The sequence below is a fragment of the Neomonachus schauinslandi genome, chromosome 2 (assembly GCF_002201575.2).
Source record: "Neomonachus schauinslandi chromosome 2, ASM220157v2, whole genome shotgun sequence".
NCBI lineage: Eukaryota > Metazoa > Chordata > Mammalia > Carnivora > Phocidae > Neomonachus > Neomonachus schauinslandi.
The window spans coordinates 39,791,434-39,818,317 of NC_058404.1; the positions used below are offsets into that span (position 1 = coordinate 39,791,434).

A 26,884-nucleotide genomic window follows, 5' to 3' on the forward strand; every position below is an offset into this window, starting at 1 on the left:
GAAAAAAACCCAGAATTTTCTCCACTGTCTCTGAGTTTTTAGAGTTTCTTTTTCTGCTTTATGAGCCAGACCAGACAGTTTCTCCAGGGTCTCTCTCTGCCCATCAGTGCTCACTTCCAGGTTTGGGGCTGTATTGAGCCAGGTCCAAGGGTACCAGAGGAAAGACCATAACGTCATGACCAGTCAGTGGGGCTTCCAATTCTGGCATTCTTCTTTGATGTAGCTGGAGATATTTGCTTTTCAGAGACCCCAGATAGTTGTGCCATGAGTTCTTTTTTTTAAGATTTTTAAAAATTTCATTTGACAGAGAGGGAACACAAGCAGGGGCAGTGGGAGAGGGAGAAGTAGGCTTCCCGCTGCTGAGCAGGGAGCCTGACGCGGGGCTCGATCCCAGGACCCTGGGATCATGACCTGAGCTGAAGGCAGACGCTTAACGACTGAGCCACCCAGGCACCCTGTGTCATGAGTTCTGTTCAGGTTTTATAGTGGTGTTCGGTGGGAGAGAAAAGTTTTCATGTGTTTTCTCCATCTTACCAGGAATCAGCCCTTCCTATCCTTGAAATCTCTCCTTACTGGCTTTCATAGCTTGTTCTTTATACTTCCTCTAATCCTGAAATCTAAGTTTCCTTGAGCTCAGATTGGCTCTCCTTTTCTCTGTATGTTCTCTGTCTTGGAGAGATCATCCCTTCTAAAGCATCACAGGATCCTCTGAGGCAGGAAATTCCTATAAATGGGGGGAATCTTTACTACTGCACCCTTCCCCAGAGATGTAAGATCCTACTGGATATTAGCTTGGACCACCATTCCATTTCAAATTCAAAATGTCTTCTCCTTATGCTACCTGTTCTGGTAATGATGCTTTCTTCCCCCCGAACCCCATCTAAAGCCTTTGTACAGTCAGTTCTGCTAGAACAGGATACATACATTCCTATATCACTATGCTATGCAAAATCATGAATAAAAACCAGGGGCCTTGGGGCGCTTCAGCGGCTTCAGCATCACCCGGAGGCCTGGTTAAAGCACAAGTTGCTGGACCCCACCTGCCTCCAGGTCTGGGATGGAGCCGAGAATCTGCGCTTGTAACAATTTCCCTGGAGATGTGAAGCATCGGCATCTGGTCTGAGGACTACTCTTTGGAGACCACCGCTTTGCAACGACCGGGAGCTTTTTGAAAGGTCTAGATCTTCTAGCTCCTCCCCACCGTAGCCAGCACCAGCCTGGCGTCCAGACTAAAACAATAATAGATGAACACCTCGTTGTCCTCACGGGCTCGGAGAGAAGCCAGAAGAGGAGAGCGGTGGGCGCACCTGGGTTGGAATCCCGCCCGCGCCGGCCTCCAGGTGCGCGGCGGGAGGCGGACGCCAGGGGGCGGCCTCGCGCTCGCCCTGCCGGGGCTGGTTTCCGCTCGCGCCGGCGCAGGAGGCCGCGTGCCCGACCGGGGGCCGCAGGTAGGCGCGGCGGGCGGGAGGTGGGCGACAGTTGGCGGGCGGAGGAGCGCGGGGAAGCGGCGGGTGGGCGCGCAGCGTCCCGGCCGGACCCGCGAGAGCAGGGGGCTGCGGGGCGGGAGGGCGACTGGGCTTCCTGTGGGGCCTTCCCTTGTCGGGCGGCCGCCCCGGGCCAGGCAGCGAGCGCCCCGCCCCCGGCCCAGCTGCAGCTTGGCGTGGCGGACGACCCGGCCCGGCCCGGCCCGGCCCGGCCCGGGCTGGGCTTTGGCTCTCTCCTGCCGGCGTCTGTCCTGCTCGGGATTTTTCGTGCCGCCGCTGCCAGCCGCCTCCAGGCGCGGGGCGCGGGGCTCGGTGGTCGGGGTAATCCTGTGCCGCTCTCTTTTTAAAGGCTGGCTTAGCCGTGTGATTAGTAGTCTTGTCTTCTCTGGCCTTTTTACCTTGACTGTAGCACCTTAAGGCTAAGTAAGCATCCGAAATATTTAAAGTCATTATTTTAATTATGCCTTGTGTTCTGTTGGCAAGATGGGATTCTATTCTAAATTATATTGGGTGGCACCAGCTCGTTTCTTTTCTGGTTGAATTGAATAGTCTGTAAATCGGTAAAAACTAATTTTGTGCTATTGCTTTTCTTTCTTCTAAATGAGCTGTGAGCGTAGAGCAGTGGTTTCCAGTTTTTTCCATTACCAACTTTTAACTATCAATGTCAGAAGTCCTTTGTCTAAACAGTGCCTGAATTTCTCCTACCCAGCTGGCCCCACGTCTTTATTCCTTGCAAACCAGCAACTGTCAGTGTCATTTTGCTTATTTCTGGACAGCAGAGTTCCTTCAGCCATACAGCCTATCCGGAGCCCTGGGCAGCCTACTGCCTACTCCAGAAATACGCCTTTAAAAGAAAAAGGCCCATCAGGTGTTGGGGTGGGCTAAAGATTTCTTTAAGAAATGGGCAGTCTCAGATCTACCTCCCACCCCATGCAGTGACCATGCTATGTTCAATTCGGTCCAACACCTGAGGGGTTGCAGGATTTAGAGAAAGAAGGTGAGTTTAAGGCCAGAAAACTTGGCTCCGCCATGTACAGTTTAGTGACCTTGGCTAAGTCACTTCACCTCATCTTATGTGTTAAATGGGAATAATAACAATTATATATGCCTCACAGAATTGGTGTAAGGTTGACACTGTGTAAAAGTTAGTTGAATTTTTGGGCGCCTGGGTGGCTCAGTCGGTTGGGCGACTGCCTTCGGCTCAGGTCGTGATCCTGGAGTCCCGGGATCGAGTCCCGCATCGGGCTCCCTGCTCGGCAGGGAGCCTGCTTCTCCCTCTGACCCTCCTCCCTCTCATGCTCTCATTCTCGCTCTCAAATAAATAAAAAAATCTTTAAAAAAAAAAAAAAAGTTAGTTGAATTTTTGGGTGAGTGTTTTCTGAGGATTCAGAAGTGGATCTGAGGGCTTAGGGATAATTGAAAGATTATTGAGGCATAACTTCTGGGTCCACAAGAAAGGCATTAAATGGTGTGCCTGGGTGGCTCCGTCGGTTATGGGTCTGAGGACTACCCTTTGGGGTAGTGTGGGGCGCCTGGGTGGCACCGTCGGTTAAGAGTCTGCCTTCGGCTCAGGTCGTGATCCCGGGGTCCTGGGATCTACCCCCACACCCCTGCGTTGGGCTCCCTGCTCAGCGGGGAGCCTGCTTCTCCCTCTCTCGTTCCCCCTGCTTGTGCTCTCTCTCCCTCTGTCAAATAAATAAAATCTTCAAAAAAAAAAAAAAAGGGTAAGTGAGTAATGATCTAATGTAGATTAGAAAATAATGAATTTTTAGAGTGCTACAGAATTTCCTACCTGATGTTGGCAGCCTTTGTGTGGAAATGAAGAAAGTGGTGTCCCTCCAAAAGAAAAAAAAATTTATAGGCTTCGGGCCCTATAGAAAACACTCTACTACCTGTGGCAAGATAGGATCGTGGAAGGTCACAGCAAGGGGGTTTGAGAAGAAAAGATGGTGAACTCAGATTGGAGGAGGTGCTGGATGAGAGTATCAGGGGACAGGTATGTGAAGAGAGAAAGAGCAGATTCAGTGGGAGTGCGAAAGCAGCAGAGAGGAGTCCTGAGTGATCAGGCAGTGCGTTTTTACTGAGCCCCTGCTGTATGCCAGCTGCTGAGGATACAGGGGTGCTCGAAGCAGGCGGGCAATCCCCTGGGAACTCACAGTTGAGGAAGAAGGGACGCACATGCCAGAGCCTGGGCATCTCAGAGGAGCGACTTCGAGAACGGAGGGAAGCTCCGGGCCTAGAGGGTGGGGTGCAAGGAAGTGTTTGGAGAGGTGGACAGAGGCTGGAGCTCAGGGGGCCTTATAGGAGTTTGGACTTTGTCCTGAGGACAGAGGAGGACGGTTAGTTGGTTTTAAGCAAGGAGTGATCAGATTTGTGCTTTAGAAAGATCACCCTGTGTATGCCAGCAAGACACTTCCCACACGTGCAGAAGGAGGTGTGTACAAAACTCACTTTGCTGGTGGTGGTAAAGCTAAACACGTGAAGATGGCAAACCCAGTTGGATGTATCTGCATGGATGAACCTCATAAACCTAATGTTGGGATTTTAAAAAAGCAAGTTGCAAAGGATGTATACAGTACTACTTGTATACAGCTGGTAAACATCCATATATTATGTGCTGTTATTTATAGGCACATACTGGTGGTGAAAATAAAAAGTATGTGTGGAAATTCTATACACCAGTGGTTCTTGGGCTTTAGCATGCATCCGAATCCCCTGGAAGACTTGTTAAAACAGAGATTTCTGGGCCTCACCTGAGAGTTTCTGATTCAGATCTGGAGTGAGGACTCAGGAACTCATATTTCTCACAAGTTCCTAGGTGATGCTGCTGCTGCCGGTCCTGGGACTGCAGTTTGAGAACTGCTGATGTACATCAGCTTGTGGGCGGTGGTTACTTCTTGGGAGGGAGCAGAATAGGACCGGGAGGGGTTCTAAGGGGCTTCAACTATATATGTAATATTTTATTTCTATAAAAAAGATCTTCAAAAAGCTATGATGCACTGGTACTTGACAAAGCTGGAGGGGTGTTTATGATCTTACTTTTTAGTTTTTTCCATGCTTGAAACATTTCAGGAAGGAAAAAAAATTCTATTTGCTGTGTGGAGAATGGACTGGAAAAGAGAAAGAAGTGGGAGTCCATGCAGGAAACTGTTGCAGAAGCCCAGGTAAGAGATGCTGGCTATTTAGACCAGGGGGTGGTAGCAAGAAGGGGAGAAGTGAGCAGATTTGAGAGAGGTTTGGGCGATAGAATTGACTGTACGTGGTGATTGGTGGGTTTAGAGGTTGGGGAGGGCGGAACCAAGTCACCTGTTTTGTGACTTGAGCAAGTGGGCAGGTTGTATGCCTGTCACAGTGAGGGAACCCTGGAGGAGGGGCATGCTGGTGACAGGAAAGAGCTCAGTTATGGACATCCCAGGCCTCGATGAGCCAGCTGAGTGAAGTGTAGGAGGAAGATCCGGGCCACAGTGGAGACTTAGAAACCAATGCCATCACCATGTGCGTGAGGGAGATCACGTGGAGGGAATGTGCAGGGTGGAAGGATGGTTTGCAACAGACCCAGAGAGATGGCATCACCCAGCGCAGGGATTGGCCAGCTTCTGCCCGTGACTTGTGTTTGTATGACCTGCGAGCTAAGAATGCTTTTTACCTTTTTAAATGCTGGGGGGAAGATCAAAAGAGGAATAATCTTTTGTGACACATGAAAACTATATGAAATTCAAATTTCATTGTCCATAAGTAAAGTTTTATTCATGGTTTCTGTAATGTGGGGGGCTGCTTTCACACCCTGGTGACAGAGTTGAATGACAGTGACAGAGAGCTTGTGGCCCGTCATTGCTTTACGCTGCCGCTTGGTGCCCCACAAGTCCCGTGATGCACTTGTCACTGGATTTCAACTTTTGGCCCCTAAACCTGAATATTTACTGTCTGGCCCTTTACAGAAAAAAGTGCTGTTTCTTGACCTAAGGTCTAAGTTGAGACATACTTGGCCATTTTGAATGCTGTAGAAAAGAGAGGCAGTTTTTTATCCATTTCCTCAAGAGCACCTTCTAAGAATCAGGTACCGCTGGAGGAAGCCCACGAGACTGTGAGGGCCGAGTGGGAAAAGCCGCCATAGTTTCAGTCGAAGTCCCTGAAGACAGGCGGGAATGGGCCAGAGAGAAAGACGCGGGCCTGGAGTCTGTGGGAAAGGTGAGCGAACGCCGTCACGACCCCGACGGGCGTAGCTGGAAAGACGGAGGGGCAGGTGAGCAGACGCCACTGCGCCAAGGAAGGGGGGGACTTGGATGAGGCTGGAGCGATGCAGCAGAGCCAGGGTTTGCAGACGTTGCATTAGGGAAGCATTTCTGTTATCCGTTTAAGTTGAGATATAATTCACATACCATTAAGTGTGCTTTTTGAAGTGTACAGTGCAGTGATTTTTAGTACACAATGTTGTGCAGTCATCGCCACAAACAATTCCAGAACATTTCCATCCAAAAAGAAATCCTGTGCCCATTAGCAGCCACTCTCCATTTCCCCTTTCACTGAGCCCCTGGCAATCACTAAGCCACTTTCTGTCTCTATGGATGTGCCTGTTCTGGACATTTCACATAAATAGAATCCTACGATATATGACCTCTTGTGTCTGCCTTATTTCACTTAGCATCGAGTTTCCGAGTTTCATCCATGTTACAGCATGTACTAATGCTTTATTTCTTTTTATGGGTGGTTAATATTCCATGTATGGCTATATCAGATTTTATTTGTCCATGTATCAGTTGATGGACTTCAGGTTATTTCCACTATTTGGCTGTTATGGGTAATGCTGCTGTGAACATTCATGTACTAGGGACTGAGGTTCTTATGAATGTACGTTTTCAGTTCCCTTGGGCATATACCGAGCAATGGATTTGCATGGGTAACTTATGTTTAACCTTTCAAGAACTTCCAGACTGTTTCCCACCAGCAATGTATACGCGTTCCTATTTCCTCACATCTTTGTCACCACTCATTCTTGCCTGACTCTTTGATGACAGCTATCCTAGTGGGTATGAGGTGGGCTCTCTTTGTGATTTTGATTTGCATTTTCTTGCTGGCTAATGAAGTGGAGCATCCTTTCGTGTGCCTGTTGGCTATGTGCATATCTTCTCTGGATAAATGTCTGTTCAAGTCCTTTGCCCATTTCCAGATTGAATTATTTGTCGTTTTACTGTTGAGAAGAAATATTATTTTTAATTGTCCATTGGACATCCAAGTAGAGACTTCAAGTTAGCAAACGTGGCATTCTGGGGAGGCTGGGACTGGGGCTTTACACCGGGAGCTCTCAGCCGGTGGGGACAGCGAGCCCGAGCCTGGACAAGATCGCCCAGGGCGTGAGTGTGGAGGTCTGTCCAAGCCTCGGACGCTCCAGCAGCTTAGAGTCAAAGGCAGGAGGAGCCGCCAGAGTGCACCTTCCTGACAAAGGCGTTTCAAGGAGCAGGGAGTGATCAGCCATGCCAGATGCCACCGGGCGGACTGAACTGACTGCTGTGTTCAGCAGTAGCGAGGTCACGGCGATTTGGTCAGTGTGGGTGAAGTAGCAGTAGGTTCTAGAGGAAGAGAGGGGGGTGATGGAGATAGGGAGCATAGCAGGTCTTTAAAGGAGTTGACCAAAAAGGGAAGCGAGATACAGGGCAGTAACTGGAGGGGACAGTGGGGTGACAAGGGTGTTTCCATGGCGGGAGAAGTTAGGGTGCACTGGTAGTGATTGGGAGGCAGGGCGGAGGCAGCGTCCTGAGCAGGTGGGAGGCAGGGAGGGGTCTTGTTTGCACGGGCACAGGGCTGGGAGCTCAGGTCAGCTTGTTGTCATTGCAGCAGAGAAGGGAGGGGGCAGGAATCTGCAGTGAGGTGTTGGGGGCTTGTGGCTCTCTGATTGCTTCTGGTTTTTCAGGAAAACAGGAAACGAGGTCAGCAGCTGAGAGTCAGGTTTGGGAAGGACGGGACACAAGTTTGGAGAGAAGGGGGGCCTAGGTCGCTGGAACGAACCTATCAGATTTATTGACCCATTGCAGTGAGTGAGACCACGCAGCGGTGGGACATGGCCTCTCAATCAGAGGAAAAGAGTTAGTACAGAATTTGCGGGATGGTGGAGTTTAGGCAAAATTTAAAGAAAGTGATGTTTTGATGGGCTCAAAGTGAAGCAGGGCGGCCTGGAAAGAGGTCAAGATCTGATCTGGACTGCCAAGTGCACCCCAGGGTCTGGTTCCCGGGAGACCATGCGGTTCGCGTAGATGCGTGTCGTCTCGGAGCCTGCTTCTCTGCAGCTCTGCACCCAGTTGGAAGTGGAGGTGGCTTCCCTGTGTCAGAGGGACAGCCCCCCCCCCCCCCCGGCAGGAGCGGGATGCTTCCCTAATTCTGGTAGGACTTAGAGTGGCAAAATTTCTGATAGCCTGGGGCTTCAGAGAGCAGAGTTTCTCAGTGAGTAAGAAAGCAGTCATCATTCAGAGAAGGGAGTTGCTGATACTTTGTAGCCGCAGTGTGAACCTAGGAGAAACGCTGTTTTCTTTTTTTTTTTTTAATTTTTTATTGTTATGTTAGTCACCATACATTACATCATTAGTTTTTGATGTAGTGTTCCATGATTCATTGTTTGTACATAACACCCAGTGCTCCATGCAGAACGTGCCCTCTTTAATACCCATCAGCAGGAGAAACGCTGTTTTCTATGAGCTTTGCAGCTGGCTTGGTCGCTCTCTGTTGTCCCAGCACTATGAATGGCAGGTGGGTTTACTGTCTCCAGGAGAAGGCATGAAAGAGCTGTCTTCTGATTCTCTTCGTGGCTGTCGCCTCTCGGGCCTTTGGTCTCAGCGTGAATCCTCAGAGAGGTCTTCTGGGCCGGCTTCATCCAGGGCATCTCCTCTCTGTTAGTCTCTGTCCTTGAAAGCTCAGCACAATATACAAGCAGGAGCTTTTTTGTTTACTTATTTGTTGTCTCTCCCCTCCACTGGTTTCTCCCTTAGGTCCAAGAGGACAGGAGCCATATCTGTTTATTTCCTCACAGATCCCCGGTGCCTAGAGCACAGTTGAGCATGTGGAAACGGCTTCATGCATGTTGAGTGAATGAGTGGCAGGCATTCGGTGATGGAGGTCGGGGAAGCGGGGGGTGGGGATGCAGGACTCTGAGCTCAGACCAGCGGGCTGGGCTCTGCAATGGCAGCCAGGCTGTCGGAGGACTTCCTGCAGCTTCTGCTCCATCCTGGGGCTCCAGGGCGCCGGCATGCCCAGACCCTGCGAGGGCCCCTGGGCAAGGCCACTGCAACTATTGCCATTTGTCTATGTGCACAGTTGCAGTTTTCATTCAGCAAACCTCCTTTCTGGTACTTTGTGGCAGAGTATTTTCAAACCAGTGCCTGGGGCCAGCCAGGACACTGAGTGGCCCAGGTGTCTGGGTGGAGACCTGAGCTGGGAGAACGAAGACGCTCCTGGAAGGTAACCCTTCCTGTGACAGTCGTTTCAGACACGGGAAGCACAGGGTCAGTTCTGTCACTAGTGTCCCCAGCATGTACCAGTACTGACACTTAGTGAGCACACCGGTATGCCCATCTCCCTTGTCCACTCTGGTTCACACGTAGCTCCTGCCTCAGGCACCCTGAGTGTCAAGCACCTGACGTCCAGGGTCCTTCCAGCCGTCTCTCCCCTCTGGGCCCCTCGGCCACCCCACAGCTAGGCAGTAATGCCCACCTCCCCCATGAGCCTCACGCCGGGCTCCAGTGCTAGAGCAGAACTGGTGAGTGTCCAGCCTTCTCGGCGGTGACTTGCTGCGAGGATCACCTGCGGATCATCCTCTCGCTGTTCTCACCACCGTTTCTCCAGCTCCTGTGCTTCTCAGCTCTTACCCCACCCTACTGCCAGAGCCCTCACCCTGTCTCTTCCACCCCAGTACATCTTTCACACCTGCTGAAGAGTAGCCTTGCTTCTTAAAAGCAAGTACTTCCAAGGAATATCCGAACTCCTTAGCTGGGTTCAGGAGGCCGGCCGTGTTCTCGCCCCCACCCCCCCATCCTATCTAATCTCCGCTGCTCTCCTTTGTCCGTCTGTCCTGGCCCCATGGGACTACAGATGCAGCTTACTTTCATTTTTCATTTGTCATTTTGCTGAACTGCTGTGGGAGAGACACAAAGTCAGACACACACATACCCCTTCCTTCTAATCAAATCCAGAGTGGATGAGCCCAGACTGGCTGAGAATAAAAAGACACGGATTGTGGGAACGCCGACACCGAGCATTTAGAATGAACCTGGTAAGCAATACCTTCTTTAATCCTCACAAGGACCCCAACGCATGCAGGATCCTTGGGCAAGAGAGGCCCAAGAGGCTGTGCCTTCTTTTAACCCCTTGTCACCCAAACCCCTTCACGGATGTGAAAGCTGGCTATGGTTACTTCTTTTTTTTTTTTTTTTTTTTTTAAAGATTTTTTTTTTATTCATTTATGTGAGAGAGAGAGAGAGAGAGCACAAGAGGGGGGAGCGGGAGAGGGAGAAGCAGGCTCCCTGCCGAGCAGGGAGCCCGATGCGGGACTCGATCCAGGGACTCCAGGATCATGACCTGAGCCGAAGGCAGTCGCTTAACTAACTGAGCCACCCAGGCGCACTGGCTATGGTTACTTCTTGTTTGCTGTTACACGGCAGGAACCTGCCGAGCACAGCGGCATGGGCGGGAAAGCCCAGAACGGCAGCCGAGGCGCCCCCCGCAGAGCGCTGCCCGCAGCCCTGGGGCTGCTGCTACCCATGGCCCTCCTGAACGCGCTCCTCTACCTCTGCCTGGCCTGGGTTTTCATCGCCCCTCCCCGCTCCGCGCCAGCCTCCACCCACTGTCCCCGCGGACACTTCAGAATGGGACAGATGAAAAACTGTTCACCGTGGCTGTCCTGCGAGGAGCTGAGGACCGAAGTGAGGCCGCTGAAGCGTGTCGGGGAAGGAGCCGTGAAGAGAGTGAGTGCCGGGTAACATCCGAGTGTTAATGGGGTGGCCTTTCAAGGTGGCAATTTGGCATTATGGGTTACGGCTCCTCAAAATATTTCTACCCTTGAGCCCAGTGATCTCATGTCTGGGACTTTATCCTAATCCAGTGGAAGGTAAAAAGCTAAATGCATCAAGGAGTACTTTGTTATTTATAGCAATAGAAAACCAGTAGTAATTACTGTAAGGGAATAGTTAATTATGGTCTGGCCACTTGATAGACTATTCTGTAGCCATTAAGTGTGTTTAGGAGCCCCTTGTAGCAACATGAAAAAAATCTTATGAGGATGAGTGAAAAAAGCAAAATGCAAAATTGTACAATACATGATTTTCAACAGCAAAATTAATGCAATTTACGTAAAAAAATATAGAAATGATAGAAATTGTGCTATGGTGAAAGATAATGGGCAGTTTTTTTCATTCTTATTTTTCAAACCCTATCATGGTATTATGTTGACTTTTTAAAAGCTTTTTATTTTAAAAAGAGAAACCAAAGGGGTGAATTCGGATAGAAGCTTCACGAGCCCTTGTCTTCTAGGCAGCCGGTGTCTGCTGGCTGCACTTTGTGCAGTGTCGGTTCTGTGGTAGCCGAGGCCCACTGACGCAGCAGTGTCTCTAGGGGCCAGTTAAGGACTGTTGCACAGAGTCCCTTTGTGCGGATGTATTCAGTGATTGGCAAGAGGGAGGGAGCAGAAAATGCATCCATGGGCCTGCAGCTTGATGAACGGCTGGCTTTTGTTTTGGGAGACTAGGGTACCATGAATGTGGAAAGAAGACATCTTATTTATGTTTTTTTTTTTTTTTTTTTTAAGATTTTATTTATTTACCTGAGAGAGAGAGACGAGATAGCGAGAGACATCATGAGTGGGGAGGAGAGGGAGAAGCAGGCTCCCCGCTGAGCAAGGAGCCTGATGCCCTGGGATAGTGACCTGACCAGAAGGCAGACGCTTAACTGACTGAGCCACCCAGGCGCCCTGGAAATGAAGAAGTCAGGGAGAAGGGAAAGGAATTTTTATGCAAAGTAAAACCATAGAACAAGGTAACTGTTTTTTTTAAAGATTTATTCATTCATTGTAGGTGCTAGAGCTGTGGCAATGAATTAAACAAAGACCGTTGAAGCTTTCTAGTTGGGGGATGAGACAATGAATAAGAAATAGATACGCAAGGGGCGCCTGGGAGGCTCAGTTGGTCAAGCATCTGCCTTCGGCTCAGGTCATGATCTCAGGGTCCTGGGATTGAGCCCTGCATCGGGCTCCCTGCTCAACAGGAGTCTGCTTCTCCCTCCTACTCTCCCTCTGTTCTCTCTCTGTCTCTCAAATAAATAAATAAAAATCTTAATTAAAAAGGAAAGAAATAGATACACAATAAAATATGTTAATGACATGTGCTGAGAAGACAGCAGGGCAAGGAAAAGAGGCACGGCTTGCTATTTTAGGTGGTCAGGGTGATCTGAGAGTGAGTCGTGTGGATATTTGGGGAAAATATGTTCCAGTAAGAAAGATGGGTACCAGCAGAGGCCCCAAGATGGAACATGCCTGGTTGTTCGGGGACCAGGGATGAGCCAGTGTGACCAGAGGGCAGGATGAGAAGGGAGATAGCACACAAGGTCAGAGGAGGGCCAAGTGGTGACCAGGCCACGGGGGGCTTGGAGCAATTTGAGTAGAGAGAGAAGGTGTTGTATGTGTGGAGAGGAGACCAAGGTGTTGGTGAGGGTGGAAGATTGGTTAGGCCTTGCAGGGGAGAGATGGTCACAGCTTGACAAGGGTGTTAGCTGTGAACCTAGTGAGAAATCAATGGATTCTGCTCATGTTTTAAAGGCAGAGCCAGTAGGATTTCCCAATAGATCCGTTGTGGGGTGTAAGAGAGGGAGAGGGTGACCACAAGGTTCTTGGTCCAGGCAACAAGAAGAATAGGGTTGTCATTACCTGAGCAGGGAAGACCAGAAGAACAGATTTTGTGTGTGCGTGAGGTGAACATGTTAAGGCCCCGAATGAACATGAACGTGGAGACACAGATGGTTGGATGTACAAGTCTAGCATTTGGGTCTGGGGCAGTGGGTGGGAATATACATCTGGGATGATGTTGAAAGCATTAGGATGTGAAGAAAACACCGGGGAGGGATGTCGATAGAGAAGAGGGCTTACACCCAGGTGATTTCTGTCTCCTTCGAAGAGATGACCTTGAGGGGTTGGCTGCCCACTTGTTTCTGTGTTACTGCTCAGATCATTTTTGGATTTCATTTTCAGAATTGCTCTTTACCTTCAAGGATATATTTTTGGGTAGGTAGCTTTTTTTTTTTTTTTTTAAGATTATTTGAGAGTGAGAAAGAGCAGGGGGAGGGGCAGAGAGGGGGAGAGAGAGAGAGTCTTTTAAGCAGACTCTGCACTGAGTGTGGAGCCCGACACGGGGCTTGGTCTCACGACCCTGAGATCATGACCTGAGTCAAAACCAAGAGTCGGATGCTTAACCAACTGAGCCACCCAGGTGCCCCTTGGGAGGTAGCTTTTTTTTTTTTTTAAAGATTTTATTTATTTATTTGAGAGAGAGAATGAGAGACAGAGAGCATGAGAGGGAAGAGGGCAGAGGGCAGAGGGAGAAGCAGACCCCCTGCTGAGCAGGGAGCCCGATGCGGGACTCGATCCCGGGACTCCAGGATCATGACCTGAGCCGAAGGCAGTCGCTTAACCAACTGAGCCACCCAGGCGCCCGGGAGGTAGCTTTGATGGTGGCAAATTGTTGTGGTTTGAACACAGATTGGAGTTTGGGGAGCTCTACAAATCATGCCCATGCAAAATATGGGGTTTAAAAATGTGGATAATAACTCTGAGTCATTTAGCTTTGTTTATTAAAGTGAAGTATGACTGTAAGACCATTACATTGATTTTCTTGTGTCTTTGGCTGAAATTTGCCCTCAGGGCAAAAGCATTTTGCTCCCTGGATGTTAGAGCCATCAGTGAGGAGTCTTGTCTGTCTTGCCCCCTTGAGCCCCAGGGCCCAGGGCCCGTGTGGGTCCCAGCACAGGGCAGCCTCTCATTCGTCCACACGGTCACTTAACGGCACAACTCCCTGCACGTAACGCATTTCCCATCACTGGGACCAGCTCCTCCACATGGGCACCGCTCCGCACTGACACCCTAAGCTGGAAGGCATAAGCTCCTCAGTAGGAATTTCTGTAACCAGAGTTCTTGGCATCCTGCTCTCTGACCACCTCCTCTCCCAGGGCCCTTGCGTCAGTAACTCCTCAATCTCCTCGGGACCTCCGGTGTGTTGATCCCATGACGGTGTCACTTTCTGTCTTCATTCCCGCATTGACCCAGCAGCAGGGACTCTGTGGCTGTTACCCTCAAAGTCGGTCTTGTGCAAACGCATGCAGCAGCTCCTTTCCATCTTTCTCCATCGTGCCTGGCTGGAGAGCCCCAAACCCGGTTGACCCCAGCTGTGCATCTGCGTTTGAGCAGAGATGTCCCACAACCCTGCGGTGTCATGTTCCCACAAACCTCAGCAGTGCGCTCAGCACAGCCCAGTGGTCCTACTCTGGTCCCTCTGCGACTTTTCCTTCCCCCTTGCCTTAGCTCTTGGTCTTGTTGCATAAGTTGTTATGGAAACAGGAGCCACCCAAACGGAATTTCTTCATCCTCGGCCACCAGACCTGTAAGCCCTCCAGCTCAGGTGTCATGATTTCTCATGCTGTCTCTCCCTGAAGCTGTCCACTCTCCTGCACCCTCAGTCAGGTTCTCAAGTCAGCGGTTCTCAACCAGAAGTGATTTTGCTCCTCGGGAGCATGCAGCCACCCCCTTCTTTCCCCAGACTGTGTATTTTTGGTTTGTGTTTGGGATTTCCTGGAGCAGTGTGCAGCTCTGCGCCTGAAAGGCAGATTGACCCATTGCTTTTTCCTTTTTTCTTTAATTTTCTTTAATTATAAAAGCACTACATTCAATTCAAATATGCAGAAGGAGGGGAAGTATGAAGTAAAAAGTTCCCTTCTACCTCTTGTACTCTCCATCTCTGATCTTATTCTCTGAGGATAACAGTGGGAGGTTTATCTCTTTTAGATTTTTTTTTTTTGGTAAATTTTATTTCATGTGTATCTTTTTATTAAGTTTTTATTTTTTAAATTGTTGAAATATTTTTTTTATCAGTTACTTTCTTTTAAATTATGTTCAATTAGCCAGCATATAGTACATCTTAAGTTTTTGTTGCAGTGTTTAGTGATTCATTAGTTGCGTATAACACCCAGTGCTCATCCCAACACGTGCCCTCCTTAATACACATCACCTGGTTACCCCATCCCCCCATCCCCCTTCCTTCTGTAACCCTCAGTTTGTTTCCTGGAGTCCAGAGTCTCTCATGGTTTGTCTCCTTCTCTGATTTCTTCCCATTCAGTTTTCCCTCCCTTCCCCTGTGGTCCTCCGTGCTATTGCTTATGTTCCACATATGAGTGAAACCATATGATAATTGTCTTTCTCTGCTTGACTTATTTCACTTAACATAGTCCCCTTCAGTTCCATCCATGTGGATGCAAATGGTGGGTATTCATCCTTTCTGCTGGCTGAGTGATATTCCATTGTATATATGAACCACATCTTCTTTATCCATTCATCTGTTGAAGGGCATCTCAGCTCTTTCCACAGTTTGGCTATTGTGGACATTGCTGCTATGAACATTGGGGTGCATGTGCCCCTTCTTTTTACTACAACTGTATTTACTAGGTAAATACCTAGTAGTTCAATTGCTGGGTCATAGGGTAGCTCTATTTTTAACGTCTTGAGGAACCTCCATACTGTTTTCCAGAGTGGCTGCACCAGCTTGCATTCCCACCAACAGTATAAGAGGGTTCCCATTTCTCCACAACCTCGCCAACACTTGTTTCCTGCCTTGTTAATTTTGGCTCTCCTAACTGGTGTAAGTTGGTATCTCATTGTGGTTTTGATTTGTATTTCCCTGATGGCTAGTGATGTTGAACATTTTTTCATGTGTCTGTTAGCCATTTGTATGTCTTCTTTGGAGAAATGTCTGTTCACATCTTCTGCCCATTTCTTGACTGGATTATTTGTTTTTTGGGTGTTGAGTTTGATAAGTTCTTTATAGAGCTTGGATATCAGCCCTTTATCCAAACTGTCATTTGCGAATATCTTCTCCCATTCTGTGGGTTGCCTCTTAGTTTGGTTGACTGTTTCCTTTGCTGTGCAAAAGCTTTTTATCTTGATGAAGTCCCAAAAGTTCATTTTTGGTTTTGTTTCCCTTGCCTTTAGAGACTTGTCTTGAAAGAAGTTGCTGTGGCCAGTGTCACAGAGGTTACTGCCTAGGAGAACCTCTAGGATTTTGATGGATTCCTGTCTCACATTGAGGTCTTTCATCCATTTTGAGTTTATCTTTGTGAATGGTGTTAGAGAATGGTCGAGTTTCATTCTTCTGCATGTGGCTGTCCAGTTTTCCCAGCACCATTTATTGAAGAGACTGTATTTTTTCCTTTGGATGTTCTTTCCTGCATTGTCGAGGATTAGTTGACCCTAGAGTTGAAGGTCCATTTCTGGGGTCTGTATTCTGTCCCATTGATCTAAGTGTCTGTCTTTGTGCCAATACCATACTGTCTTGGTGACTATGGCTTTGTAATATAACTTGAACATTCGCAAATCAATCAACATGATAGAGCACATTAATAAAAGAGAAGACAAGAACCATATGATCCAGAGAAAGCATTTGACAAAATACAGCATCCTTTCTTGATTAAAACTCTTCAAAGTACAGGGATAGAGGGAACATACCTCAATATCATAAAGCCATCTATCAAAAGCCCACAGTGAATACCATTCTCAGTGGGGAAAAACTGAGAGCTTTTCCCTTAAAACACGACAGGGATCTCACTCTCACCACTGTTCGACACAGTACTAGAAGTCCTAGCCTCAGCAATCAGACAACAAAAAGAAATACAAGGCATTCAAATTGGCAAAGAACAAGTCAAACTCTCTCCCTTCGCAGATGACACGATACTTTATGTGGAAAACTCAAAAGACTCCACCCCCAAGTTATTAGAACTCATACAACAGTTCAGCAATATGGCAGGATACAAAATCAATGCACATAAATCAGTTGCATTTCTATATACTAACAATGTAACTGAAGAAAGAGAAATTAAGGAATCAATTCCATTTACAACAGCTCCAAAAACCATAAGATTCCTAAGAATAAACCTAACCAAAGAGGTAAAGGATCTATACTCTAGAAACTACAGAACACTTATGAAAGAAATTGAGGAAGACACAAAAAGATGGAAAAGCATTCCATCCTGGATTGGAAGGATAAACATTGTGAAAATGTCTATGGTGCTCAGAGCAATCTATACTTTCAGTGCAATCCCTATCAAAAACCATTCACATTTTTCACAGAGCTGGAACAAACAGTCCTAAAATTTTAGAACCAGAAAAGACCCTGAATCTTCCCTATCAAAATACCATTGACATTTTTCACAGAGCTGGAACAAACAATAGAAAAGACCCCTAATTGCCAGGGGAATGTTGAAAAAGAAAGCTAAAGCTGGGGGCATCCCAATGCCAGACTTTAAGGTATTATTAAGTTTTTAATTTTAATTCCAGTATTGTTAACATATAATCCCTTTTAGATTTTTATTTTTTAAAAGATTTTATTTATTTATTTGAGAGAGAGAGATAGCACAAGCAGGGGGGGGTGAGGTGAGGGAGAAGCAGGCTCCTCAGTGGGGAGGAGGGAGGGAGCCTGAGGATCATGACCTGAGGCCAAAGCAGGCACTTAACCGACTGAGCCACCCAGGTGCCCCCCTTTGAGATTTTTAAATCCAAGATTACATTAAAAGATCCAGATACAGTGGCACCTGCGCAGCTCAGTCAGTTAAGCGTCTGACTCTTGATTTTGGCTCAGGTCATGATCTCAGGGTTGGGAGATGGAGCCTGCTTAAGATTCTCTCTCTCCCTCTCCGTCTGCCTCACTTGCACACTCTCTCTCTCTCTCTCTCAAAAAAACAAAAAACAAAAACCAGGTACATACTCTGTCGGCCATCTCAAAGACAGAAATACCCATTTTCTGAGAGGATTTGGGACAACAATACTATTGAGGAAGAAGAAAGATTCCAGTAGAATCAATTCTTCCAGAAGGCAGAAGGTCCAGCCATATTGCTGTGGACAACTAAAGCATGGTTCAGGTCACACCCTGTGTGGCCTCGTGTCATTCCATGTCCATGGCCTATGGTGATGACTTTAAGAGATCACAGATAACTGTTAGTGTTTTTATAGCTGCATGTTTTTCCCTTTAAAATTAAAATATAGTGCATTAAAAAGCCATAAAATTTGGGTTGGATCCTGTCAGAAGAGTGGATTTGATTGTTTCTCTTACATTACTCTGTAGCCCTCTAGTTCTGTGTAACATTTAGAAGGACCTCATGCGATCTATTTTTAATGCTTCAGGCTGTCTGGAAAACAGATGTTACATGAATTGTTTATTTATTTATTTATTTTTAGAAAGAGTGCATGCAAGTGTTCCCGCAAGCGAGGTGGGGGGCAGGGCAGAGGGAGAGAGAATTTTTTTTTAAGATTTTATTTATTTATTTGAGAGAGAGAGAATGAGAGAGAGCACATGAGAGGAGGTAGGGTCAGAGGGAGAAGCAGACTCCCTGCCGAGCAGGGAGCCCGATGCGGGACTCGATCCAGGGACTCCAGGATCATGACCTGAGCCGAAGGCAGTCGCTTAACCAACTGACCCACCCAGGCGCCCGGGAGAGAGACTCTTAAGCAGGCTCCTCACTGACCCACACAGGGCTCAATCTCACAACCCTGAGATCATGACCTGAGTCAAAATCAAGAGTCAGACTCTCAACCAGCTGAGCCACCTAGGCGCCCCTGAATTGTATATTTAAAGTATGAAATAACAGTGCCCACTTCTCAGTCCCTTTTGCAAGGTCCACTTCCTCATCCCTCTTAACCTTGGGTCATTCTTGTATGCTCGCTCCCTGGATGTCTTCAGCCTCTTGCCTTTATCTGCAGCTAAGACCTCTGTCCTGAACTCTCTAGACTCTTCTATATAGCTGCCTACCCCACATCTCCACTGGGAAGTCAGAAAGGCTTCTCACACTGACTGAGTCCCAGACTATCCCCTCTGCCTGCTTTTCCTTTTTTCTTCCCCATTGCAGTTAATGACAACTTGTTGGCCCAGTTGCTCAGGCCACCAACGTGGGAAGAAGCATCCTGACTTCTCTCTTTTTCTCACATCCATGTTGAATCCATAAGCAAGTTCTGTTGTCTCTGCACTCAGAAGAGATCTAGAATTTGACTACTCCTCAGACTTCTACCCATCTCCCCTCCTTCCATCCAAGCCACCATCATCCTGTACCTGGATTATTTCAGTAGCCTCCCAAGTGGGCTCTCTGCTTCTGTACTTGCCCCCCTCCCATCTCTTCAGTCTGTTCACAGCACAACAGCCAGAATACTGCTATTAAATTCTTAGTCAAATAGCATCCTTATTCCACTCCAGCCACCCTGGCCTTACTAATGTGGCAGCCTGTGTGTATGCTGCTGCCCCAGGGCCTTTGCCCTTGCTGTTCTTCCTGCCTGGGATGTAGTTCCTCCCAGGTAGCACATGGCTCATTCCTCTACCTCCTGCAGAGTCTTGCTCAAATGTCACCCCAGTGAGAGCTTCTCTAACCCTATTTAAAATTTAAACCCTTCCCTGCTTAATTTTTCTTCAGAGCACATTTATGTATACTTTATACATACCCTGTTTATTTTCTTTATTGTCTGCCTCCTGCACTAGAATGTAAATTTCATAGTGGCAGGGATTTATTTATTGTTTTGGTTTTTTTTTTTTTAAGATTTTTATTTATTTATTTGAGAGAGAGAGAGTGTGAGAGACCATGAGCAGGAGAGAGAGGGAGAAGGAGAAACAGACTCCCAGCTGAGTAGAGAGCCCAGTGTGCCCCTCTGTTTTTTTTTTTTTTTTTAAGATTTTATATTTAAGTAATCTTTACACCCCAGATGGGACCTGAACCCACAACCCCTAGATCAAGAGCTGCACACTCCACCAACTGAGCCAGCCAGGTGCCCTAATTTCAGTTTTTTTTATTATCATAAATACTTGTTAAATTTATGAAGACAGACTTGACTACATAGCAGTTAATTTTTTTTTACTACCAAAGACCACATAAACTATTTTCTAAAATGTATCCTTTACATTTGTAATAAAGGATCACATGGATAATACATAAAGAGCTCCTAGAAATTAGTAAGCATAAAACAACGCCATAGAAAATTGGATAAAGGGTAACAAACATACTTTCCACAGAAGACCTACAGAAATGCCAACAAAGATGAAAAGTGCTCAGTCTCAGGGAAATACAAATTAGTTGGAACAGTAAAATGTTTTTCATTCGTCAGATTGGTACAAAGACTGATAACATCTACTGTGATTCAGGCTGTAGAACCTAAGATTCGCTCATGCAAGAGTGGAGCGAGTGCATGCTGGTACAGACTTGGGAGGGTCGTGATAGCAGTCCTATAGTCTTCACTCACCCATCTCCTTATCCAGCCTGTAGAAATGCTTGCAGGCCTGCAGAGTTGGGAATATAAGGCTATTTATTGTAGCATTGTTGTTAATAAGAAAAAAAAGGGAAATAATTTAAGTGTCCATCAGGTCTTTAAAAATAGATCACATAAAATCGTATTAAATATTATAGAGCTGCTTGGGAGAAAGAACCTGATGCCTCTGTGTCCATGACAAATTTCATAAATCTTTATTATATTATACTTTAGTCTTAAAGAAAGAAATGATCATCTGCAAAACCTCCCTGGCATAGGTGAGATACCCAAACTGTGAAAAGTTGTGCAGCTTTAAAAAGAATGACTTAGATCTATATATTTATACAGACAGGAAAGCCTGAGGTATCAGCTAAATGGCAAAAGCAAGTTGCAGTGTGATATGTATGTTATAATCTTATTTTATGTCACCCCAATCTCAAATGCTATTTGTAAAGCGTACATGAACACGTATGAGAGCACACAGAAATGTCTGGGAGGTTACCCACCACTTAACAGCTTTCCTTTGGGTTGGGGAGTAAAAGCAGGGGAAGGAAATCTCCTGTATTTGAATTTTTACCAAGAAGGGTATTCTTGATTAATTTTATAATTTTTCAAAAAAGGTAAAACTGTTCTAAATAAGAGTTTTAGAAAGTGTCACAAAGCAACTGAATTAGAGATTGTGGAGAAATGATTCTTAAGCAATCCCTGACTTGCAAATATTTAACTTTGAAGGTTTCAGGTATTTGAGAGTGATCCCAAAGACTGATACTATTTAATAATAAATAGTATTTAATAATCTTTCATTTATCTGAGGCACAAAAAATCGACATAAACAGGAGTTTAGGAGGAAGTCATGAGGCCTGTGGTTGAGCTTCTCCCACCGTTTATTGTTGAATTAATGTATGTATCAATAAATTGTAGCAGCTTCCCTAGAGTGATCACTATTTTTATGTGAAAAATGGGCCTATGATACCGAAACCACCTGCCAGTGCTGGTGGGCACCATGAGGAGGTGGGTCTAAGGAAGTGATGGGTCTCAACAAAAAATACGATTTTTGTGTTAAAGTGTCAAAATCAGTGTTGACTCAGGTCTATGGGGAAAAGTGTTCCATAGAAAAATAAATGTATTATATTCATGAAATTTTTAGTGAATGTAGCAGCCAGAGCAAAATGGCTTTTAAAAAATTTCAAATATAATTAATACAGTGTTATATTAGTTTTAGGCATACAAGCAAAATGACTTTTTAATAGAAATTATGATCCAGGGGCGCCTGGGTGGCTCAGTGGGTCAAGCGTCTGCCTTCGGCTCAGGTCATGATCCCAAGATCCTGGGATTGAGCCACACGCCGCAGGTCATCGCATGTCACACGTCGGAATCCCTGCTCATGGGGAGTCTGCTTCTCCCTCTCCCTGTGCCCTGCCCCCTCTGCTCGTGCTCTGTCTCTCGCTTTCTCTTTCTCTCAAATAAATATTTTTAAAAATTAAAAAAAATTATGATCCATAGTGAAATTTCTCAATTTTGGGTTTTTGAAAAGGTCTTGAAAGATTTCTCTTTTAAATATTAAAGGTCAACTGTGGGTACCTGGGTTTTTCCATTAATAAACCTCCCCCCCTCAGATCCCAAAGAAATCTTCACAGGTCTTTAACTTACCTCCATTTGATATATTTTTGAGTTCTTTTAAAAAGTGTTTTTATTTATTTATTTATTTTAAAGGTTTTATTTATTTATTTGACAGAGAGAGAGACACAGCGAGAGCGGGAACACAAGAAGTGGGGGTGGGAGAGGGAGAAGGAGGCTTCCCACCGAGTAGGGAGCCCGATGTGGGGCTTGATCCTGGGGCCCTGGGAACGTTACCAGAGCCGAAGGCAGATGCCCAACGACTGAGCCACCCAGGCGCCCCTTAAATGTGAAAATCATATACATTCATTCTGGAAAAGTTGGAAAATACCAAAAGGCATAAAGGAAAAAAAAAATCACCCAGAATCTTATCATATGAAGAAAACATATGGAGAGAAACATTAGCCTATTTCCTTTGATTTCCATGTAATTTTGTCTTGTTTTAATGCAGTTAGAACAATAACAAAGGAAATTTTGTATATCCTTTTTCATTTGTGACATTACTGTTATCTGTGAAAACTCTGTCAATTATGCATTTTGCTGACCGCATCCTACTCTTTTGAGTGATCCTGCCATTCCTGAACTAGTCCCCATTTTTTGATGGATGGATAAGTTCCAGTTTATGCTTTTATAAGTAGTGCCAGATTTTTATTCCTAGAGCTTTTTATCTATTTCAGATTACTGCCTGATAGATTTTAGATTTGATGTTATAGGCACTTGATTACTCACTGTAAGTAGAAGCGCAGAGAAACAGTCCTCAGGCGGCAGATGCAGCTTGGGGCAGCCAGCCCCCCACTTCTGAGCCTGTCTTCTCTTCTGCAGGCTTCCACCTTCTCTTTGGAGCTTTAAGCAAAAGGTCCGATGTTCTTAATTACAGTCCTTCCTGCAAGCCTTTCCTAGCTAGTAGAAATGGGGAGTCGAAGGCAGTCCCGTTTGGGCGCTCAGGAGGGGCGGGTCTAGAGTCTGCAGGGCACTTCGGCTTCTGCTCTTACAGAACCACACCCCACGTAAAACTGTTGTCGTGACCTAAAATGATTCCTGTTTGTGGTTTACTGTGCTACCTTGAAAGATGAGGAGGTAATACTGTGATGTGTGATGGGCTGGCTGGGCTCGACTTACCACTTTCCCAGTCGTCTCCCCTCCCACTGTCCCCCCCCCCTGCCCCCAATCCGTTTGTGCTGCAGGTGTTTGGAGCTTTTGGTCAGTTTGCCAGTCCAAGCCCTTATCCTGCAGGCCCCTCTCCTGGGGATGCACTTCCCATTCTCCACATCCACCCTGCCAGCCCTAGTCATTCACTAGACCAACTCCCAGGAGCCTTCCAGCACCCTCTGCCGATGGCCGTCGGCACCCTCACCCGCCTCCATCCCGGGCCTGCCCTGCCTTCTGCACCGGGTGCCCGTGTTTGCTCATCAGTGAGCCTTCGGAACCAGACCGAGCGCCTCTCCGGCACTGGTCTGTGTCACCCTCGTTTCTGCATTCTCCGTTCCACCCCCGGCACTTGTTGGGGGGCTTGGGGCTCACTGACATAGGGGACGGTTTCGGGGCTGATGTTCTCTGTGGCTTTGTCTCAGGTCTTTCTGTCTGAGTGGAAGGAGCGCAAAGTGGCGCTCTCGAGGCTCACGAGTCTGGAGATGAAAGACGACTTCCTGCACGGGCTGCAGATGCTGAAAGGTCTGCAGAGTAAACACGTGGTCACCCTGCTTGGCTACTGTGAGGACGACAACACCATACTGACCGAGTATCACCCCTTGGGCTCCTTGAGCAATCTGGAAGCAATGCTAAACCTTTCCAAGTACCAGAACGTGAACACATGGCAGCGCAGGCTGCAGATGGCCGTGGACTACGTCAGCATCATCCACTACTTGCACCACAGCCCCCTGGGCACGCGGGTCATGTGCGACTCCAGCGACCTGCCCAAGACGCTGTCGCAGTATCTGCTGACCAGTAACTTCAGCCTCGTGGTGAACGACCTGGACGCCTTGCCCCTGGTGAACCGCAGCTCCAGGACGTTGGTCAAGTGTGGCCACCGGGAGCTGCACGGGGACTTCGTGGCTCCAGAGCAGCTGTGGCCCTATGGGGAAGACACGCCTTTTGACGATGACCTCATGCCCTCCTATGACGAGAAGATCGACATCTGGAAGATTCCAGACGTCTCTAGTTTCCTTTTGGGGCACGTTGAAGGGAGCGATATGGTCCGGTTTCATTTGTTTGATATTCATAAAGCCTGTAAGAGCCAGACTCCTGCAGAGCGACCCACGGCTCAGGATATTCTAGACACTTACAAGAAGGTTTTGAATTTACTCAGAGATACCGTGATGTCCCAGACAAGAGAAATGCTATAGAAACCAGTGTCCTTCTCAGTGAAGGACAGGTTTTAGGGAACAAATGGAAGAGTTGTAGCAATTCTTGCCCTGACGGAGAGGTCCTTTGCATCCGCATGCACACGTGAGTGGTGTTCACCTCCCAGGGACCGGGGTGGAAGCTGCTGAGGGCACACTGGGTTTGGCTGAAGTCCGGCCTCTCTCACGCTGATCACTCCCCGCTGCAGAGCAGAGAAGCAGTGAATCTAGCCATAGCTGAAGGAAGTAACAAAAAGGTAGCCACAAAGAGGCTTTTCTTGCCCTAATTACTGAGTCTGTAAGCTGGTAGGAAATGTATATAGAAAAGGTTTCTAAATGGCAGGATATGGAACAAACATGCAGTAGCTTTCCAAAGAATTGTTTTCCTCATTTTTTTAGGTGGTAATCAACATGACCAGGGCCACAGGAGTATTTGCGATCTGTTTCACACGGTATTGTTGAGGCCATCTTTAGTATTTTAAATGACTGTTTAAATGTTTATTTTAATGTATGTGAAATTCTTATGCCATCCTCTTTCCAAAAACCTAAAGGACTATGATAGCATGCTCTTTGAAGTTTTGAATGGACAAGGAATATTTAGGACAGCAAACATGAAGGAAATTATGTTACCGCCTTGGATGGTGCTTATGAAATTCCTGTTTACCTTCCAGCTAGGTTGTCTGTGTCCAGAATTAATTATTGTGAACAATTTATATCAATATCACTCATCACTGGAAAATGTCAAACCCTTCCACTTGAGTTGCATGATGGAATCCTTTAGAAAGTTCTTTCTTGGTCACTGCCATCCTCATTTGCAGAGGATGATGGATTTGGTGTGTATTAATCACCACTAATAAGGTGGTTAAAGCTGACATTGGGGGCAAAGATGCCCTGCAACAGATGTTGCCTTCCCTTGAACTTGAGCAGGTGTCAGAATCACCAGAATCATAGGGAACTGGGTCCCACTGCAGAGTCTCTGACTCAGTAGGTCTGGGGCAGAGTCTGAGACTTTGCATTTCTAACTGGTGCTGCTGGTCTTGGGACTACATTTTGAGAGCCACCGTCCTTAACTGTTAGGGAGGGTACTACAAGCGGTAGGATAGGGCAGTATAATTAGTATTATGTCCTATTTTACCACTTGTGGGGCTGATTGGGTCATATGGTTGATCAGAGAATATGCTTCCCTAGAGTATTTTAACTGTCACTTTTGTTATAAAAACTCTGCCACAGCCAGCCAGGATGGCTGTGATCAAGAGGATGGGCAATAACAAGTGTTGTCAAGGATGTGGGGAATTGGAACGCTCTGGTAGAAATGTCATATGGTGCAGCTGCTTTGGAAAACAGTCTGGCAGTTGCCCAAAAAGTTAAAAATAGAGTTGCCATGACCCAGCAATTCCGCTCCAGGTATTTACCCAAGACAATTGAAAACATGTCTGTCTACGAAAAATCTTGTACATGAACAGTCATAGTGACATTCATAATAGACGAAAGATGGAAATAACCCAAATGTTCATCAACCGGTAAATGGATAAAGAAAATGTGGTATATCCATACAATAAGATATTACTCAGCCATGAAAAGGAATGAAATACTGATACATATTCCAACATAGATGAACCTTGGAAACATTCTAATTGAAAGAAGCCAGTCACAAAAGACCACACGTTGTATATATGCTTCCATTTATATGAAATGTCCGGAACAGACAAATGCATACAAATAGAAGGTAGATTAGTGGCTGGCAGGGGGTCAGGGGTGAAGAATGGGGAGTACTTGCTAGTGAGTACAGAGTTTCTTTTTGGGGTGATGAAAATGTTTTGAAATTATATAGTGATGGTTGTAGAACTCTGAATGTATTAAGTAACTGAACTGTATAAAAGGACAAATTTTATGGTATGTGAATTATATCTCAATAAAGCTGAGGGAAAAAAACCCACCTCTGTGCCAAGGCTGTGTATCCCTTATGACTCTCTTCACTTGGTGTAGGTGGTTATTGTGTGGAGTTGTTGGTCGTATTACCCTATTCATGATATAATTCTTGTTTGAGGGTTTTTCTTTGCTTTTGGACTTTGCATTGGAGCAAAACCATCAGGCTAAACAAATTTGTTTTGAAATATTGACAGAGCTAAAATAAACAGCATGGTGTGGGGAAAGGGGCACTGTGTTAGGCCCAGAAGACCCGAGTTCTAATACCAGCCCCGCCTCTGATTCATTGTGTGGCCTCAGACTAACTGGTTTCTAAAATGAGAGCGTCGGTGGGAGCCATTTCCTCCACTGTGCTTGTCTTAAGTTCTCTCCGATGCTTCATCATGGCAGTCCCAGATGCCAACCAGGATCTGGCCTGTCAGGGTTCAGCTTGTGCTCAGACATAATTCAGTACCCAAAGAACTGCAAAATCCTAAGAGCAAGTTACAGCCTAGCTAAAGCCGAGATGGGGAGTTCATTGCCCAGTTAGCTGCCCGGCCCTCCGCAGAAGCATGATCAGGAGGGGAGACCAATGAGGTGAGCCATTCTCAAAGCATAGCCAGGATTCAGGGCTCTCTCCCTGCTTACCCATTCCAAATGTTAAAAAAAAAAAAAAAAATCAGCACCGACCTATAGGTTTATAATGGGCTTTCTCATTATCTCATGTGATGCTACAAACACTCCAAGCCTCTGGGGGCATCCAGTGATTGTTAATGATTCAGCAGAGACAGAACACGGGGCTGGGGCGCCTGGGTGGCTCAGTTGGTTAAGCGACTGCCTTCGGCTCAGGTCATGATCCTGGAGTCCTGGGATCGAGTCCCGCATCGGGCTCCCTGCTCGGCAGGGAGTCTGCTTCTCCCTCTCCCGCTTCCCCCTCTTGTGCTCTTTCTCTCTCTCACTCTCTCTCTCAAATAAATAAATAAAATCTTTAAAAAAAAAAAAAAAGAGGGCGCCTGGGTGGCTCA

General features: G+C 46.7%; 2 protein-coding genes across 2 annotated transcripts in view; both read left to right on the forward strand.

The window, feature by feature from the left end:
* The first annotated feature begins 3,968 nt into the window (after positions 1 to 3,968).
* HGSNAT (heparan-alpha-glucosaminide N-acetyltransferase) overlaps positions 3,969 to 26,884 on the forward strand; it is an 88,364-nt gene continuing 65,448 nt past the window's right edge. Inside the window, exons 1-2 of the mRNA XM_021681564.2 lie at positions 3,969 to 4,059; positions 4,604 to 4,648. Coding sequence (XP_021537239.1) covers positions 3,969 to 4,059; positions 4,604 to 4,648 — 136 coding nt within the window. The remainder of the gene's footprint in view (positions 4,060 to 4,603; positions 4,649 to 26,884) is intronic.
* On the forward strand, positions 4,571 to 25,828 carry POMK (protein O-mannose kinase). The gene is made up of 4 exons (XM_021681598.1): positions 4,571 to 4,648; positions 9,662 to 9,741; positions 10,130 to 10,432; positions 23,187 to 25,828. The coding sequence occupies exons 2-4, from the start codon at positions 9,667 to 9,669 to the stop codon at positions 23,955 to 23,957; spliced, it is 1,149 nt and encodes a 382-aa protein (XP_021537273.1). The 5' UTR covers positions 4,571 to 4,648; positions 9,662 to 9,666; the 3' UTR covers positions 23,958 to 25,828.